General features: G+C 39.2%; 1 protein-coding gene across 1 annotated transcript in view; it reads left to right on the top strand.

Moving 5' to 3' along the window:
* The window catches only part of MNMIP1 (manchette microtubule inner protein 1), a 159328-nt gene that overhangs the window by 80955 nt on the left and 63774 nt on the right, over window positions 1–14599 (top strand). The window contains exon 8 of the mRNA XM_089678986.1: window positions 3444–3550. Coding sequence (XP_089535112.1) covers window positions 3444–3550 — 107 coding nt within the window. The remainder of the gene's footprint in view (window positions 1–3443; window positions 3551–14599) is intronic.

The following is a 14599-nucleotide window of genomic DNA, read 5'->3' as shown; positions in this document are numbered from 1 at the left end:
GTTGAGTACCAGCTACAGATAAGAATACCAGCTACAGAATGGAACACATTACTTCACAGGAAATAAGGAATGGGGGAAGTGAGCTGATAACCTTTCTTTTGCAAACAGATGCTGTTAGAAATGTTAACGTTTAAATGGAAAATCTGCAATATTTGGGTGCTGCCACACTTTCATGATATGTGTACTGTAAAGAGAACCAGTCAGGAATAGTTAAGTCTTTGAGTATCCACTTGTACTGTGTTGTTTTATTATGACAGTTTTAGCACTGTTATTTATTTGTACTCTCTCCTTGTCAGTGTCAGACTTCAAGCCTCTGATGGACCTGACTGTTAATTAAAGAAACGCCTTTAGTTTGCTTTCAGTGTGATTATATAGTGCAACATTAATGCAACTTGGATGTGGTTTGGATATTCAGTATGCATATTCTATGGGGCCAAAATTGCACTAGCATGCCACCAAAGTAGTACAGGAAAAAAATGCATTTACCAAAATCGCATTGATGTGAACGAGCACCACTGAAGACATTGTGATTTCCTTTGTCATAGGATTCTGTGTGACTCAAGTCCCATATGAAATCGCACTAGTGTGAATGGAGCCTAATGCTTTTTGTCCTGTCAGGAAGAGAACAAAAGGCAACTGTACATTAACTATTCAAAAATGGTGTTTCATGATAGTACATCTGTATACTAGATACTTTCTCTCCTTAGTTTTGTGTATGTGTTTAACTTGAGAAGTGAACTTTTACACAGAAAAAGTTATGCAAGTTATGTTGCGAATGTGAAAACCTGTACCTGCTTCTGCTATTTTGGAACATATAAGAGAAAGAAATACCCATCTTTTCAGATGTGCAGCACGAATGATTCCACTAATATCCATCAACTACCTGCAAGTGACTTGCTTTACCCCACTAAAGCAAATGTCCAATGTTTTTCTGTGCATGCTTACATTGCTTTGATAATTACCGTACTCATACTGCTGTCACATCAAGCATACAATTTTGGGGGATACAGTAAACCTTTATAGTATAACTGCCAAAACCTATATTCTAGTTTTACATAAAGAGTTAAAACCATTGTAAGGTCATACTACTGTATTCACCTCATGAAACAATGACAAACAAAAGCAGCGAAAAAAAAAGAAAAATAAAACACAATAGCAAAGTGAAAATATGACACAAAATATAACACTTCAATAAATATACACAAATATTTAAATAATTTGACATAAGTCCATCAACTGAAAAATGTGATGAAGTGCAAAGTCCTTATTGAGATCACCATGTGAACAACATAACAATAATTGATTGAGTAAAACGCACTCAGATATCACCATGTGTTCCAGAGGAAAACCTCCCCCAATTCAGTGGCACTCACCAGATATAGTGGCCCATCCAAACCTGATAGGCATTAGCACTTATGGTGAGTGTCAGCGTAGTACAGATCATCAATCAACAAGCCCTTCATCAATTAGAGACTGATATCATGGCGGGACATCCTCCAAACTATTACACTCCGTAATCCAATTGCCATGTTCCACACTACTGTATGTCTCTGGCCATCTTCCTTTTCTGTTGACTAGTGCCACATAAGAAGTGAGATGAAATAAGCACATACAGCAATTTAAACACTTTAGATTTAAAAGGAAAGTGTAGTTTGATCAGCAATCAGTTTGATGTAAATAATATTGTCAATGTGTGTTAAAGTAAAAAAAAAACTATTTGTAGTTTGCAATTATATATGTACATGGATACAGCCACATTTCCCCATTACATATGCAGGCACTGCTTCCTACTCTGCTGTGCTACAGAATGGTTGTGCTTTATTGCTCCTTCTCAAACTGCAAGTCTTTGAGTTGTCCAACCCTTTAAGAATAACGCACTCCCTATGTGGCTAATATCCTCTCTCAATAGTTAGCTACTTCCGTCCCTCTGGTAGGGCGTCATATGACGTCCTTCCCGGATCACGCTTTGCACATGCCGGCAGGGCTGCGCTGTGGCGAGATTTGTCACCAGCTGTGTACCTCAGACATGGCCGATGACAGATCTGTGTAGCGGCCCTGTTGCCAGTACCATGTGACCTGCTGTGACCAATCACAGCAGGCCACATGACGGTTGTATACAATGGATGGCTTCCTTTCATGCCATCCATTGTATACAAGTGTGTCTAGCTGTGAATGGTCACAGTGATCACATGCACAGGCTGGGCCAATCACAGCCCATCTGTGTCATGTGATTAGCCATGGCTAATCACAACAAAAAAACCTGAATTAATCGATTTCATTCAGTTAAATGCTTGCTTATAGCAAAGAAATCCTTTGCTATAAGCAATCAAATTGTGTAAAAAAAAAAAAAATACTGATCACTTCCTCAAAGTAGTACAATGTTACTATGGTAACATTATACTACTTTGGTTATAGTGTAATAGTAAAAAAAATTGTAAAAAAAAATGATAAATTTTTTTTTTTTGTACTGTCACCAGTCAGTGTCCCTGATCACTGCTACACCAGTTATATGATGTCACTGTACTACACTGGTTACAGTATGTAAAAAAAAATTGTGAAAAAAAATTTTTGTATTTCTTCGTTTTGTAAAAAATTATGACAAAAAAATTACAACTTCAAAAAACTCGCCATGCCTCTCAACCTGAAAATTGGCCTGGGCAGGAAGTGCCTGGAATTGAAGTGGTTAAGCATGGTGCAAGTGAAGTAACATAACAGTTCAACGTGTGTATGTGCTTGTGTTAATGTCACTACCATTTTCCATATCCCTGTATATTGTGTCCACTAAGAAACACATCTAAAAGCTTTGTTTGAATTTATCAACACTTTCTGTTGACGCCTTCAACTGTGGAAGGGAGTTCCACATCCTTACTGCTCTAACAGTAAAAATCCCTAATGTAGTTTAAGATTGAACCACTTCTCTTCCAACATCATTGTGTGGACGTATAGAGACCTAAGATTAAACGAAGATTTCTCCAAATGATACAGTCAACATTTAGAGATTTGTATATTCTTCAGGAGAATAAGTTTCGTTTTTTTAGTCGTTCCTCATAACTGAGGTTTGGCTGTCAAGTCCACAAATGCTGGATAGCAGGGCAGCAGTGTATCTCTTGTAAGTGTACCTCTATGGGGTGATGCAGTTCAATGGGGATGGGCTCCTCTTCCCAGAGTTACCGAATATGGATGAGTATGCATTTCAGCGATTCACCTTCTTCATCAGCCGTCGGGCTTGTGCAATATATTACCTATGGGTTCCTTTAAAATGTTTACTTTGCATTTAATCTGTGCACTCTCACCTCTGTTTGGACTGATGTATTTCAACTATGCACCTAATCATATTTCTTGTATTTAATTTAAATCTTTACACTGAAGAACCTCAAATGCAGTGTAAATGTGTTAATTACCATGTGAATCATTTTAACTATGCTGATGTATTTTGCTCTTAGGCTCATCATCCTCTAATGAATATGCCCGAGTTATGTTTGACTACATTTCTGCTGTGCCAGATGAGCTGTCATTGAAGAAGGGAGATGTTGTATCCATTATAAACAAGGTACAGTGAAATTAATGTTTATAAGATGTAATTATTTCTCACAGGTATTCATATAGTGCTGAAAATTTATGCAGCGCTTTACATACTGTATATATTATATAGTCACATCAGTCCCTACCCCCAAGGAGCTTATAATCTACAGTTTCACATTTAAACACATATTAAGGCCACTTTAGATAGGATCCAAGTACCTGCCAGCATGTCTTTGAAGTGTTGGAGGAAACTGCAGTACCCAGAGGATATCCTTGCAGGGACAGGGTGAATATGCAAACACCAGGCAGATAGCACCATGGTTGGGATTTGAACTGATGACCCTAGTACTGCCAGGCAGAGGTGCTTACCAAAATAAAATCAAAGCAGAAAAAGCGAGCACTAAAACCGTAAGCAGCTGATGCACCAAAAAGGTAACCAAAAAACAACCTCCAAAGTAATCAAATAAATGTAGGTGCAGCGCTAAAATGTCAGAATAAATGAATGTAACAATCATATGCAATAAATATATAAAAAATAATGCATAAAATCAAATGATTACTGGTATACCCAAATAAGGTGACAAAGTACAAATATTGTGTTAAAATAAAGTGCTAATCAGGTGACAATCGTGAGCATGTAATAGTGCTAAAATATCAAACTCCAGTATATGACATAGGAATGTCCATAAAGTGTTAATCGTGAAGATCCATCCAAGAATGATCTTAGGTAAGTGCTTCGTATACTCTAACGATTATTCAGGTGATGTGCCGAGAATGTGTTAAGATTAAGTTCTCACCAGATGCGTAATCATAATACGCATTTGTATATAAAGTTGTCAGCCGGAGGTCCCCTTAAGGATGTATACAGCCTGGTGTGGTCAGAGAGATCCCCTTCCCCTGGGTTATCTGCAGCACCTCAGCCGTCCTCCAGAGTGGGCTCTGTGGTTATGTCAGCTCATAAAGAGCCAAAAAGAAGGATGCCCATAGTGTAGTATTTCCAAGTAAAATTGTTTTATTAAGGTAAAGTAAGGTGAACCTTAATAAAACGATTTTACTTGGAAATACTACACAATGGGCATCCTTCTTTTTGGCTCTTTATGAGCTGACATAACCACAGTGCTAAACTTCATTGATTTACCTTTACCAATATAAGATGTATTTAAATTTCAGAAGTGTATTTAATAATTATAAAATTAACACACAAGCAGTATTTATGTTATGTAAAAATTGTACTTGGACCTGTAGAACCTGTGAAGAAAAGATCACCTTTTAGTAAGGCACAGAAATGCTTGAGATTTTGTGTAGGGTTTATGCTTACAGTAAGCTTACATCATTTTTCATTTGTGTTTACTATCAGCATAAAACAAGAGACTGCTCTCTCTAAAATTAGAGGTCTCTTACAGGGGCGGACTGACAACTCATGGGGTCCCTGGGCAATAGGGGATCATGGGGCCCCTGTGTCCTTGCCCAAACTCAAAAAAGCCTATGAAAAGGGTACCAGGGGCATCTCATGGGGCCCCCTACTGACCCCGGGCCCTGAGTTTCCAAATGGTCAGTCCGCCCCTGGTCTCTTATCATCCTAGTACACCAGCAAGCTGAGATATGAGCTATTTTAATGACACAGCACTCAATCCTATTACCCAACAAAAAAGACTTGTTTAACCCGTTTCTTATTTAAAATAGAGTTGCATACATTTGCAAATAGAAATGGGAGTTATACGTGACAAGGATTCTATCATTCCCAAACTTGCAAAAAAAAAGCAGATGAAGATGCATACACAAATAAAACACAAATTAATTTAAAATGAATCTGGACTGCACACATCAGGAGGAGTGTTTTAAGCACACAGCTCCTCTAGCCAGCAAGAAGATCATTTATTTATCTATTACAGTTTATTACTTTATATAGGTGTCCTTTTATGAAACTGAGATCAGCGGCGATCCTGAGATCATTACTGATCTCAGATCATTAGTGGCTTAGGAAACAGAGATGATCAGCGGAGAACATGTTCTTCGCTGATCATCTCAGCACACAGATGGCCAGTATATAAAGGTTTGAAGGAGCGATGTCAGCCCTTCACTGGCAATCTGTGTTCTCCCTCCAGAGTCTCCAGCCCAGAGGTGGAGAATCGGGGGAACCGCAAACGAAGCAGAGGTAATTTACAGCTGCTTAGTAAACTGTGTTTGACGAATCTCTTACTGTAATCTCGCGAGATTACAGTAACAGCAGCCGTTTTCTAGCGTTCAAAGCATTTGTAGATCACTTCTTTCCTCATTCGGAGAAGCGATCTACACCGCTTCATAAAAAGGCATTCAGAGGAGAACTCTCTCCTCTGAGAATGCCAGAGAATTGAGCAGCGGTCATTTACCGCTGCATGATAAAAGGACACCATAGTGCTGTAAAGTTACACAGCTTTTTACATATGTATTGTACATTCACATCAGTCCCTGCACTCAAGGAGCTTAAGTTCCCTAGCTTACATTCATATAGTACACATATTAGGGCCAGTTTAGACAAGTGCCAATTAAACTACCAGCATGCCTTTGGAGTGCCAAGTGAAAACCTATTAAGGCACAAGGATAACATACAAACTCCAGGCAGGTGGTGCCATAGTTGGGATTTGAACCAGTGACCCTAGGGCTGCTAAGCAGAAGTGCTAACCATTTAGTCACTGTGCTGCATTGATTTGAGAAGGCTGTGAAAACACCAAAACAAACTTAAGATTGGACAATTATCTTTTTTTTCAATGCAGCACAATAATTTAATAATATGTGTTGCAACACCTGTTGGAGGTGTGTTGCCTTAGTGTGTTGTTTGGGATGCCATTGAAAATGAATGGCACTGCAATGAACTAACATATGCATGGTATGTTACTACAAAACACTGCAATAGATTGGTGCAAGTGGGCTCCAGCTGTTGTTGAGGGACACGTGACTATCCCTGAGATACAAAAAAGATTCAAACAAACAGCCATCCTGGTGGCTTCCCTTAATACATGCATACAGTTGTGGCCAAAATTATTCAACCCCCACTGAAATTGAGTGTTTTGGCCAGTTTGACATTGCTTTTGATCATTCAGTCATCTTGCTTACATTTACATTAAAGAGGCACTTGTAGGTCAGACAAATATAACATAACAGTTATAATGAAATAACCACAAATGTCTTTTCTGTGCTCACAGCATTATCAGTTTTATTCAACCCCCAAGTGACATTCAATCTTAGTACTTAGTACAGCATCCTTTTACAGTTATAACAGCTTTTAAACGTGAAGCATAGCTTGACACAAGTGTCTTGCAGCGATCTACGGGTATCTTCGCCCATTCTTCATGGGCAAAGGCCTCCAGTTCAGTCACATTCTTAGGCTTGCGCACTGCAACTGCTTTCTTTAAGTCCCACCAGAGGTTCTCAATCGGATTTAAGTCTGGTGACTGCGATGGCCACTCCAAAATGTTCCAGCCTTTCCTCTGCAACCATGCTCTAGTGGACTTGGAGGTATGCTTGGGATCATTGTCCTGTTGAAAGGTCCAACGTCTCCCAAGCCTCAGGTGTGTGACGGACTGCATCACGTTTCCATCCAATATCTCCTGGTACTGAAGAGAATTCATGGTACCTTGCACACGCTGAAGCTTCCCTGTACCTGCAGAAGCAAAACAGCCCCAAAGCATGATTGACCCTCCACCATGCTTCACAGTAGGCAAGGTGTTCTTTTCATCATAGGCCTTGTTCTTCCTCCTCCAAACATAGCGTTGATCCATGGGCCCAAACAGTTCTAATTTTGTTTCATCAGTCCACAGAACACTATCCCACAACTTTTGTGGTTTGTCCACATGGCTTTTGGCATACTGCAGTCGACTCTTCTTATTCTTTGGAGACAGCAAGGGGGTACGCCTGGGAGTTCTGGCACGGAGGCCTTCATTACGCAGTGTGCGTCTTATTGTCTGGGCTGAAACTTCTGTACCCACATCTGACAAATCTTTTCTCAGTTCCTCAGCAGTCACACGGGGACTTCTCTCCACTCTACGCTTCAGGTAGCGCACAGCAGTCGAAGTCAGCATCTTCTTTCTGCCACGACCAGGTAGCGTTTCAACAGTGCCCTTTGCCTTGAATTTGCGAATGATGCTTCCTAAGGTGTCTCTTGGTATGTTTAACATCTTTGCAATCTTCTTATAGCCATTGCCCTTCCTGTGAAGAGAAATCACCTCTTCTCTTGTCTTCCTGGACCATTCTCTTGCCTTCACCATGTTTGTAACCACACCAGTAAATGTCTAGAAGGAGCTGAGTATCACAGTCATTTTAAAGCTGCCTAATTGGTGCTTATTATGCTTGATTGCTGCTCGGTGACATCCACAGGTGTTTTCAATACCTGATGGAAAGCACCTGTATGAACCTCTGTTCTTCAGAGTGGTAGTCTTTAAGGGGTTGAATAATTGTGGCAATGAAGAAACCACATAAGAACCATTTACTACTGTATTACATAAACAATTGATGTCATTTTAGTTGCATTTGGGTAGTTACAACGTCCTTGTAGGATTTGATTCTGAATACAATTCCAAATGTACACTATAGTCCCTAAACCCCTTTACAGCATTGGGGGTTGAATAATTTTGGCCACAACTGTACATACAGCGATATGGCAAATCATAGATGTGTGGGTTATGTGGAGCCACCATTAGGTGGAGAACACTAGCACATACAACATCTATAATTTACTAGATCCCTGTGACCCTCAAATGGTGCAATAAAAAGATTTTATTTATCTTTATATGAAGACATACAGTAATATTTGGTCAGATGTGCCATACTGATTGTGGGGTAGAGAGACTGGGATCAATTCATGGTGGGGAAGTAGAAGAAGCAAAAGCTGATAATGATTCATTGGAAGAAGAGGTGTAGCTGGTGTTATTGGTAGGCAGTGGGTGCGGAGGGTGGAAAGGCAAGGTAACAATTGATCGTTAACTCCAGTGTAGATAGAGAAGGCAGAACAGCAGCTAATTATGGGGGTATCGCGACGTAACAGCAACGTCAGATCATGGAACATTGGGCAGAGCAGGAGCTGTCTGTGAACCTGGGAAGAAAACTGAAAGAAAGCTTTGCTAGGGAGTGCACAGCCTACCTGCCTCTAAAACCCAAAACAATTTTATTTTATTCTTTTTTTTTTGCGAATGATTTGAGGTCAGCAGTTATTTTTAGTTGCTGACCAGTCCATAGCAAACTTTTTTTTTTGCTGCAAGGGTTCCATTTAAAATGGCCTTTTGTTGGTATTCCGGGGTTTTCTTTTTTCATTTGGTGGTATTTTTTTATGGTTTTATGATGATAATATGTATATTTTATGTTAACCACTTGCCCTCCAGAAGATTTACCCCCCTTCCTGATCAGGCCATTTTTTTGATACGGCACTGCGTTACTTTAACTGATAACTGCAGTCATGCAACGCTTCACCATCTTTTTCCCACAAATAGAGCTTTCTTTTGGTGGTATTTGATCACCTCTGCGGGTTTTCTTTTTTTGGGGGGGGGGGGGATTGCGCTATAAACAAAACAAACAAAATTGGAAAAAAAATGATATTGTTGACTTTTTGCTATAAAACATATCCAATAAAAAAAAAATTAAATTTCTTCATAAATTTAGGCCAAAATGTGTTCTGCTACATGTCTTTGCTAAAAAAAAATATCCCAATAAGTGTTTATTAATTGGTTTACTTTGTTTAATTGGTGAAAGTTATAGCGTCTACAAATGGTAGTATATACACTGGAATTTTTATTTTTATTTTTTTTATACTTGCAATGGCGGCAATCAGCGAGACTGCGGGGGGCATTCTGATGACACTGGGTGGGAACTGACTAACTGCCACTGACATCTCCAGTGACACTAATACAGTGATCAGTGCTAATAAAAAGCACTGACACTGTACTAATGACACTGGGCAGGACAGGGTTATTATCATGGGCAAACAAAGGGTTAACAGTGTGCTGTGTTGTGTTTTACTTGGGAGACATGCTGCTTTGTATCTCTCTGCTGTGCAGAGATACAAAGCAGCATGTCCATGCTGACAGGAGGGAAATATGTGTTGTTTACACACAGATCTCTCCACTCTCAGACCTGCTGACAATCATCGAGTCCCATCCAGAACCTGGTGACTGACATATTCAGCAGCCAACAGGGTAGGGCAGCCTGCGCACGATCCCTACCCAGAAATGTAAAATCATTTATATACAGTGCGCACCATAAATGAGTACACCTCCTTTGAAAAGTAAGATTTTAATCAATATCTCAATGAACACAAGAACAATTTCCAAAATGTTGACACAACTGAGTTTTATAGGACATTTGTTTAGCTCATTACATGAAAGTAAGGTTAATAATATAATTTAGATTACAAAATCTTCAGTTTTACTCAAATTAGTTGATGCAAAAATGAATACACCCACAACAAAAACTAGTATTTTGTGTGACCTCCAGGAATTGTAAGGATAGCACGAAATCTTCTAGGCATGGAATGAACAGTTGGTGACATATTGCAACATCTATCTTTTTCCATTCTTCAAGAACAACCTCTTGTAGAGCCTGGATGCTGGATGGAGAGTGATGCTCAACTTGTCCCTTCAGAATTCCCCATAGGTGTTTGATTGGGTTCAGATCAGGAGACATACTTGGCCACTGAAGCTCTTTCACCCTGTTCTTTTTCAGAAATGCAACAGGGGTCTTAGATGGGTGTTTTGGATCATTGTCATGTTGGAAAAGTGCTCAACGACCAAGGGCACGGAGGGATAGCAGCATCTTCTCTCTCAACATAGGGCAGTACATCTGTGAATTCATACCATCAATGCAATGCTGCTCCCCTATACCTGTAGCACAGTTTTGAAGCCATCAGTTCCAAAAATATTTATCTTGGTATCATCACAGAGTCCCAGTAGTCTTCTTCTTTTTTCAGCATGGGCCCTGGCAAATTCTAGGCGGGCTCTTTGGTGCTTGGGCTTTAGGAGAGGCTTCCTTCATGGACGACACCCATGCATGCTATTCCTCTGCAGTGTACGCCGTATTGTGTCACAGGAAACAGTCACCCCAGTTTAGCTTTCTACATCATTATATGAATGCAGTGAACTTATATGGTGATTTTCTTCAACTCTTCTCATCAGAAGACACTACTGTTGAGGTGTTAACTTCCATGGACAGCCTGGACATCTCTGTGAGATGTTTGCAGTTCCATCTTTGTTACATTTTTGTATCACTTTTGCTACAGTATTCTGACTGATATGTAAAGCTTTGCTGATCTTCTTGTAGCCTTCACCTTTCTTGTATAAAGAAATTATTTTCTTTCTCAGGCCTTGTGACTTTTCCCTTCCATGTGGTGCCATTGCTGACAGCATGAAAGGGGTTTTCTTTGTTAAGTAAGGTCCTTTTGTAATTAACTGTCTGCTGGACACCTGTTTAATGAATAACTAGACTCACCTGTAGTTGAATTCTTGTGCATTAGGATTTTGTTGACTAAAATTTAGCTTTGCACCTAAGATTTTCATTGGGGTGTATACATTTTTGCAACATGGTCTTGAATGAATTTGTTTGGAAAAATACTTTTTTTTGTGTACAAATGAAAAAATCTTGTTGGCAATCAATGGCCCGCATTTGTTGGAGTATTTTGTAGTATAGTGTCCCACAGAAAATATTGATTCTGAAAGGAAAGTAAAGGTATTCTGACAAATCTGTTGGGGTGTACTCATTTATGCTAAACTGCTTTTTTGCCACCAGGCTTCATTTTATACTGGGGATATACAGTATTTCTTTATTATGTGTTGACAGGGCCTTTTATGGGGGGGTTTATTTGCTGTAAGGATTTCACTTAAAATGAGGTGGGCTTTTGTTTAGTTAGTTTTTTTATCATTGATAGATCATTTTTTAGGTTTGGGGTACTCAAAGCACAGCATTCACTTGTTACTGACCATCTGTTTTTAAAACTGCCTTTTTTGCAGCACTTCGTTGCATCATTTAAAATAAAAAAATAATTGTAAGAACACTGTGCATCTACGCCAGACTCACATTATATTACTCACACTGACCTCACCCCATAGTTAAAAATGAAGTTAGGCATTCATCGGTTAGGCCTATTATCCCCAATTAATACTGTCAGTTAGTAGTAGTAGTAGTACTGGCTAGTTTTACACTGCTTTACTCTCTGCAGTATCTCAATTCTTGTAAAGCTTGAGCCTGTTCTCTTTGTCCCCAGTAAATTTGGACTTATAGGCCCAAAGTACATGTAGTACTTTGTCCCATCTCCTTCTACATTCCTCTTTCTAGTACTTATCTCAAGCAAGGCTTAGAGATGCAAATAAGTGCGAGCTGTCAATAAAGTTGTCACCTTGCTAGCTTTGTTTTTGGATGAGAGGGGGGCATCCTGTCTGACCATATAGCTAGCCTTCCACAGCACGTAGGAAGTCCCTTGAGGGACAGAATACTGTAATAAAAATGAAATTAGACTACTACTTGTTGCACTCCTATAGACGTGTATGGGTAGAAAAGCAGTTTCACAGCTTACAGCTGAATTCCAGGGAAAACAAGGGGAACAGGTAAGAAAAAGTGCTTTTTTTTTTGGTAACCCCACTGCAAGGGTTAATTGCGCGTTTATATCTCAGATACCACAAAAAGCACTTTTTCTTGCCTGATCCCCTACTCTTGCAGGCTGCCTTCAGGCTACATGACTAGTAGGCACAGCCTCTTTTCCTGTATGCTCCAGCAGTCACAGGTCTTCTGATGTCATCAAGTACACTCAAGGACCATAGCTCTGCACTGGTTGTGAGGATGCTAATGAACAGTAAACAGGCCAGAGTAGGTGAGACGAGGAGATCGCTGTCTGCCAAGGGAGTTGGTCATTTAGGTAAGTTAGAGTATTTTTTTTACTGGTACTCTAGACATAAAAAATCATTTAGCCCATATGGTGTGGGGGCAGCCCCTCTGCAAGACAGGATTTTCCCTCTCAGAGATTAGCTTAAATAAAATGCATTTACAGTATACAGGCCATTAGTAACACCATAATATAACAAATGCTGATGAGCTTATCATAGCGATGCCTCCTTTAGTACAATAAAGGAGTAAAAGCATGCATCTGTGAATCAGAGCTGAACATTGTGGTCCAAGAGCAATTGCCTTCTTTGGCTGTACCTGTTGCCATATACTTAATACGTGTGATGCAACATGGAAAATGCAATCAAGTGAATAAGTCAATAACCCAATAAAACAGTGTTCAGAGAAGATCAGCTGTTACAAAATAGGGCCACCTGCTGATCCTAAAACACAGTCAAGATGGCTATATAGATGAGCTAGGAACAGATTCATACTTGTTCATAATTGGTGCAATTAAATTCATGATAATAACTGTCATTATAGTCACTGACTCTGTTGTACCCTCTCTTTTTCTTCATGTTCCAGAGCTTTTTACAGTAATGACATATCTCATTTCACTTTCAACTTGCCAAAATGCTCAAGTATAAATATAGTTTGAAGCAGCCCATATGATATGCATATGAAATTGCTACATACAGACTTGCTGCTGAGTGTGCAAGAAAATATAATTATTTATGATACTATATAGATAAATTCCTTGACAATTTTCTATATAGGAAAAATTACATGTATTCACTGTTACCTTTAAAATGCATGACTTCTCATGTTAACTGAAAGGGTAACTCCACTTTCATGGGAAAAAAAATTGCAAATTAAAAAAAAATGTATATAGCAAATACATTGTGTCTCAAATCATATTGTAATTGAATGTTATTAAAAATTACCTTTCTTTTTCATTCTGCAGTGCTGTAATTTTTTGTGGAAAATGCAGTTCAATATGCTACCTAGAGGCTTTCTGTTCACAGGTGGTGTGAATGGTACAGAACGCTCCCTTGAAAATGTCTTTTGATGCTTGTGTCATTGGCTTACTGATTTTCCCAGAAGTCTGCACTAAGATACAAGTCAGATTTTTGGCATCCCCTGCAACAAAAATGTCATTTTTGTTGAGATAACCCCAAAGGGAAATCACATCTAAAGGGATGGTGGCCTTGCCACTTTCCACATTAGAGCCCTGCAGGTGCAGGAGCTGATTGCTAATGATAAAATAACTCCCATACTCATTCACTCTGCATATGGACACAGGCAAACAAACAGCTATTTCTTCTGAATAACAAAAGGTAGGAATCTGCAACAAAGTTTGTTAAAATCCTTGCAATGTACATTGATCACCCATAGCGGAATATTTTTTGTAAGCAAAAGTGGAGTTACTCTGTAAGAACATTTCCTAATTTCAATGTATTTAGCCAGTATAAAATATAAACTATTTTGTATATTTCAGAAAAGACAGTCTGAAATTTGGTAAAGTGTATCTAAAGGCAAAACCTTTTTGTACCATAATCTGGAAAAGTTAGCAACCCTATTAGGTTTTTACTGCTGTCTGTGCCCACTGGGGAGATTCACCCTCTCAATTTGTAATAATGACCACTATCAATGGCACAAGTGAGGGAGGATCCAAAATTTTGTTTTACATATATTTGATTGTGTGTAACTGTCAAGGTGGTGTGGGGTATTATAGCTGACTCCTGTAGCACTTTAAAGGGAGTGGAGAAAATGGAGAGAGAATTTGGGGATAATGCTGGATGAAATGTAGGAAACAAAAAAGTATAGGGTGCAAAAAGAGACAGGGGGTTTGGGGAGGGATCAGCCGGGGTCTTCCGTTGTCTAGGGCCTTAATTTATGTAATCCTTACAGCAAGAGTAGGGAGTTGTAATCAAGCCACAGTGACCATACATTCAAGAATTCAGACTATTGTTCAGTATAAAAGTGAATTTCTCATGGATCCTGATGTCCATTATCGACTGTTCATGTTCAAAGAGGACTGTTTCCAGGCTTTAGCTATAGTTTGGTATATAGCTGGAAAGATAAAAGCAGTTAGTTTTCTTTCATTAGTGGTGAGGTCAGAGGTAGGTCTATTAATTAAGGCTACCTAGGAGTTGTGAAGTCTTTATTAGGGATGGTTCTGATCAAGCTGTATACTCGTATCCATAACTTTTGAACTTTTGAGCACTGCCATCAAATA

The sequence above is a fragment of the Staurois parvus genome, unplaced genomic scaffold (assembly GCF_062004578.1).
Source record: "Staurois parvus isolate SC_StPar_1 unplaced genomic scaffold, SC_StPar_1.0 ptg000214l, whole genome shotgun sequence".
Lineage (NCBI taxonomy): Eukaryota > Metazoa > Chordata > Amphibia > Anura > Ranidae > Staurois > Staurois parvus.
The sequence above is the reverse complement of the archived record's forward strand: the minus strand, read 5'-3'. Positions and strand labels throughout refer to the sequence as shown.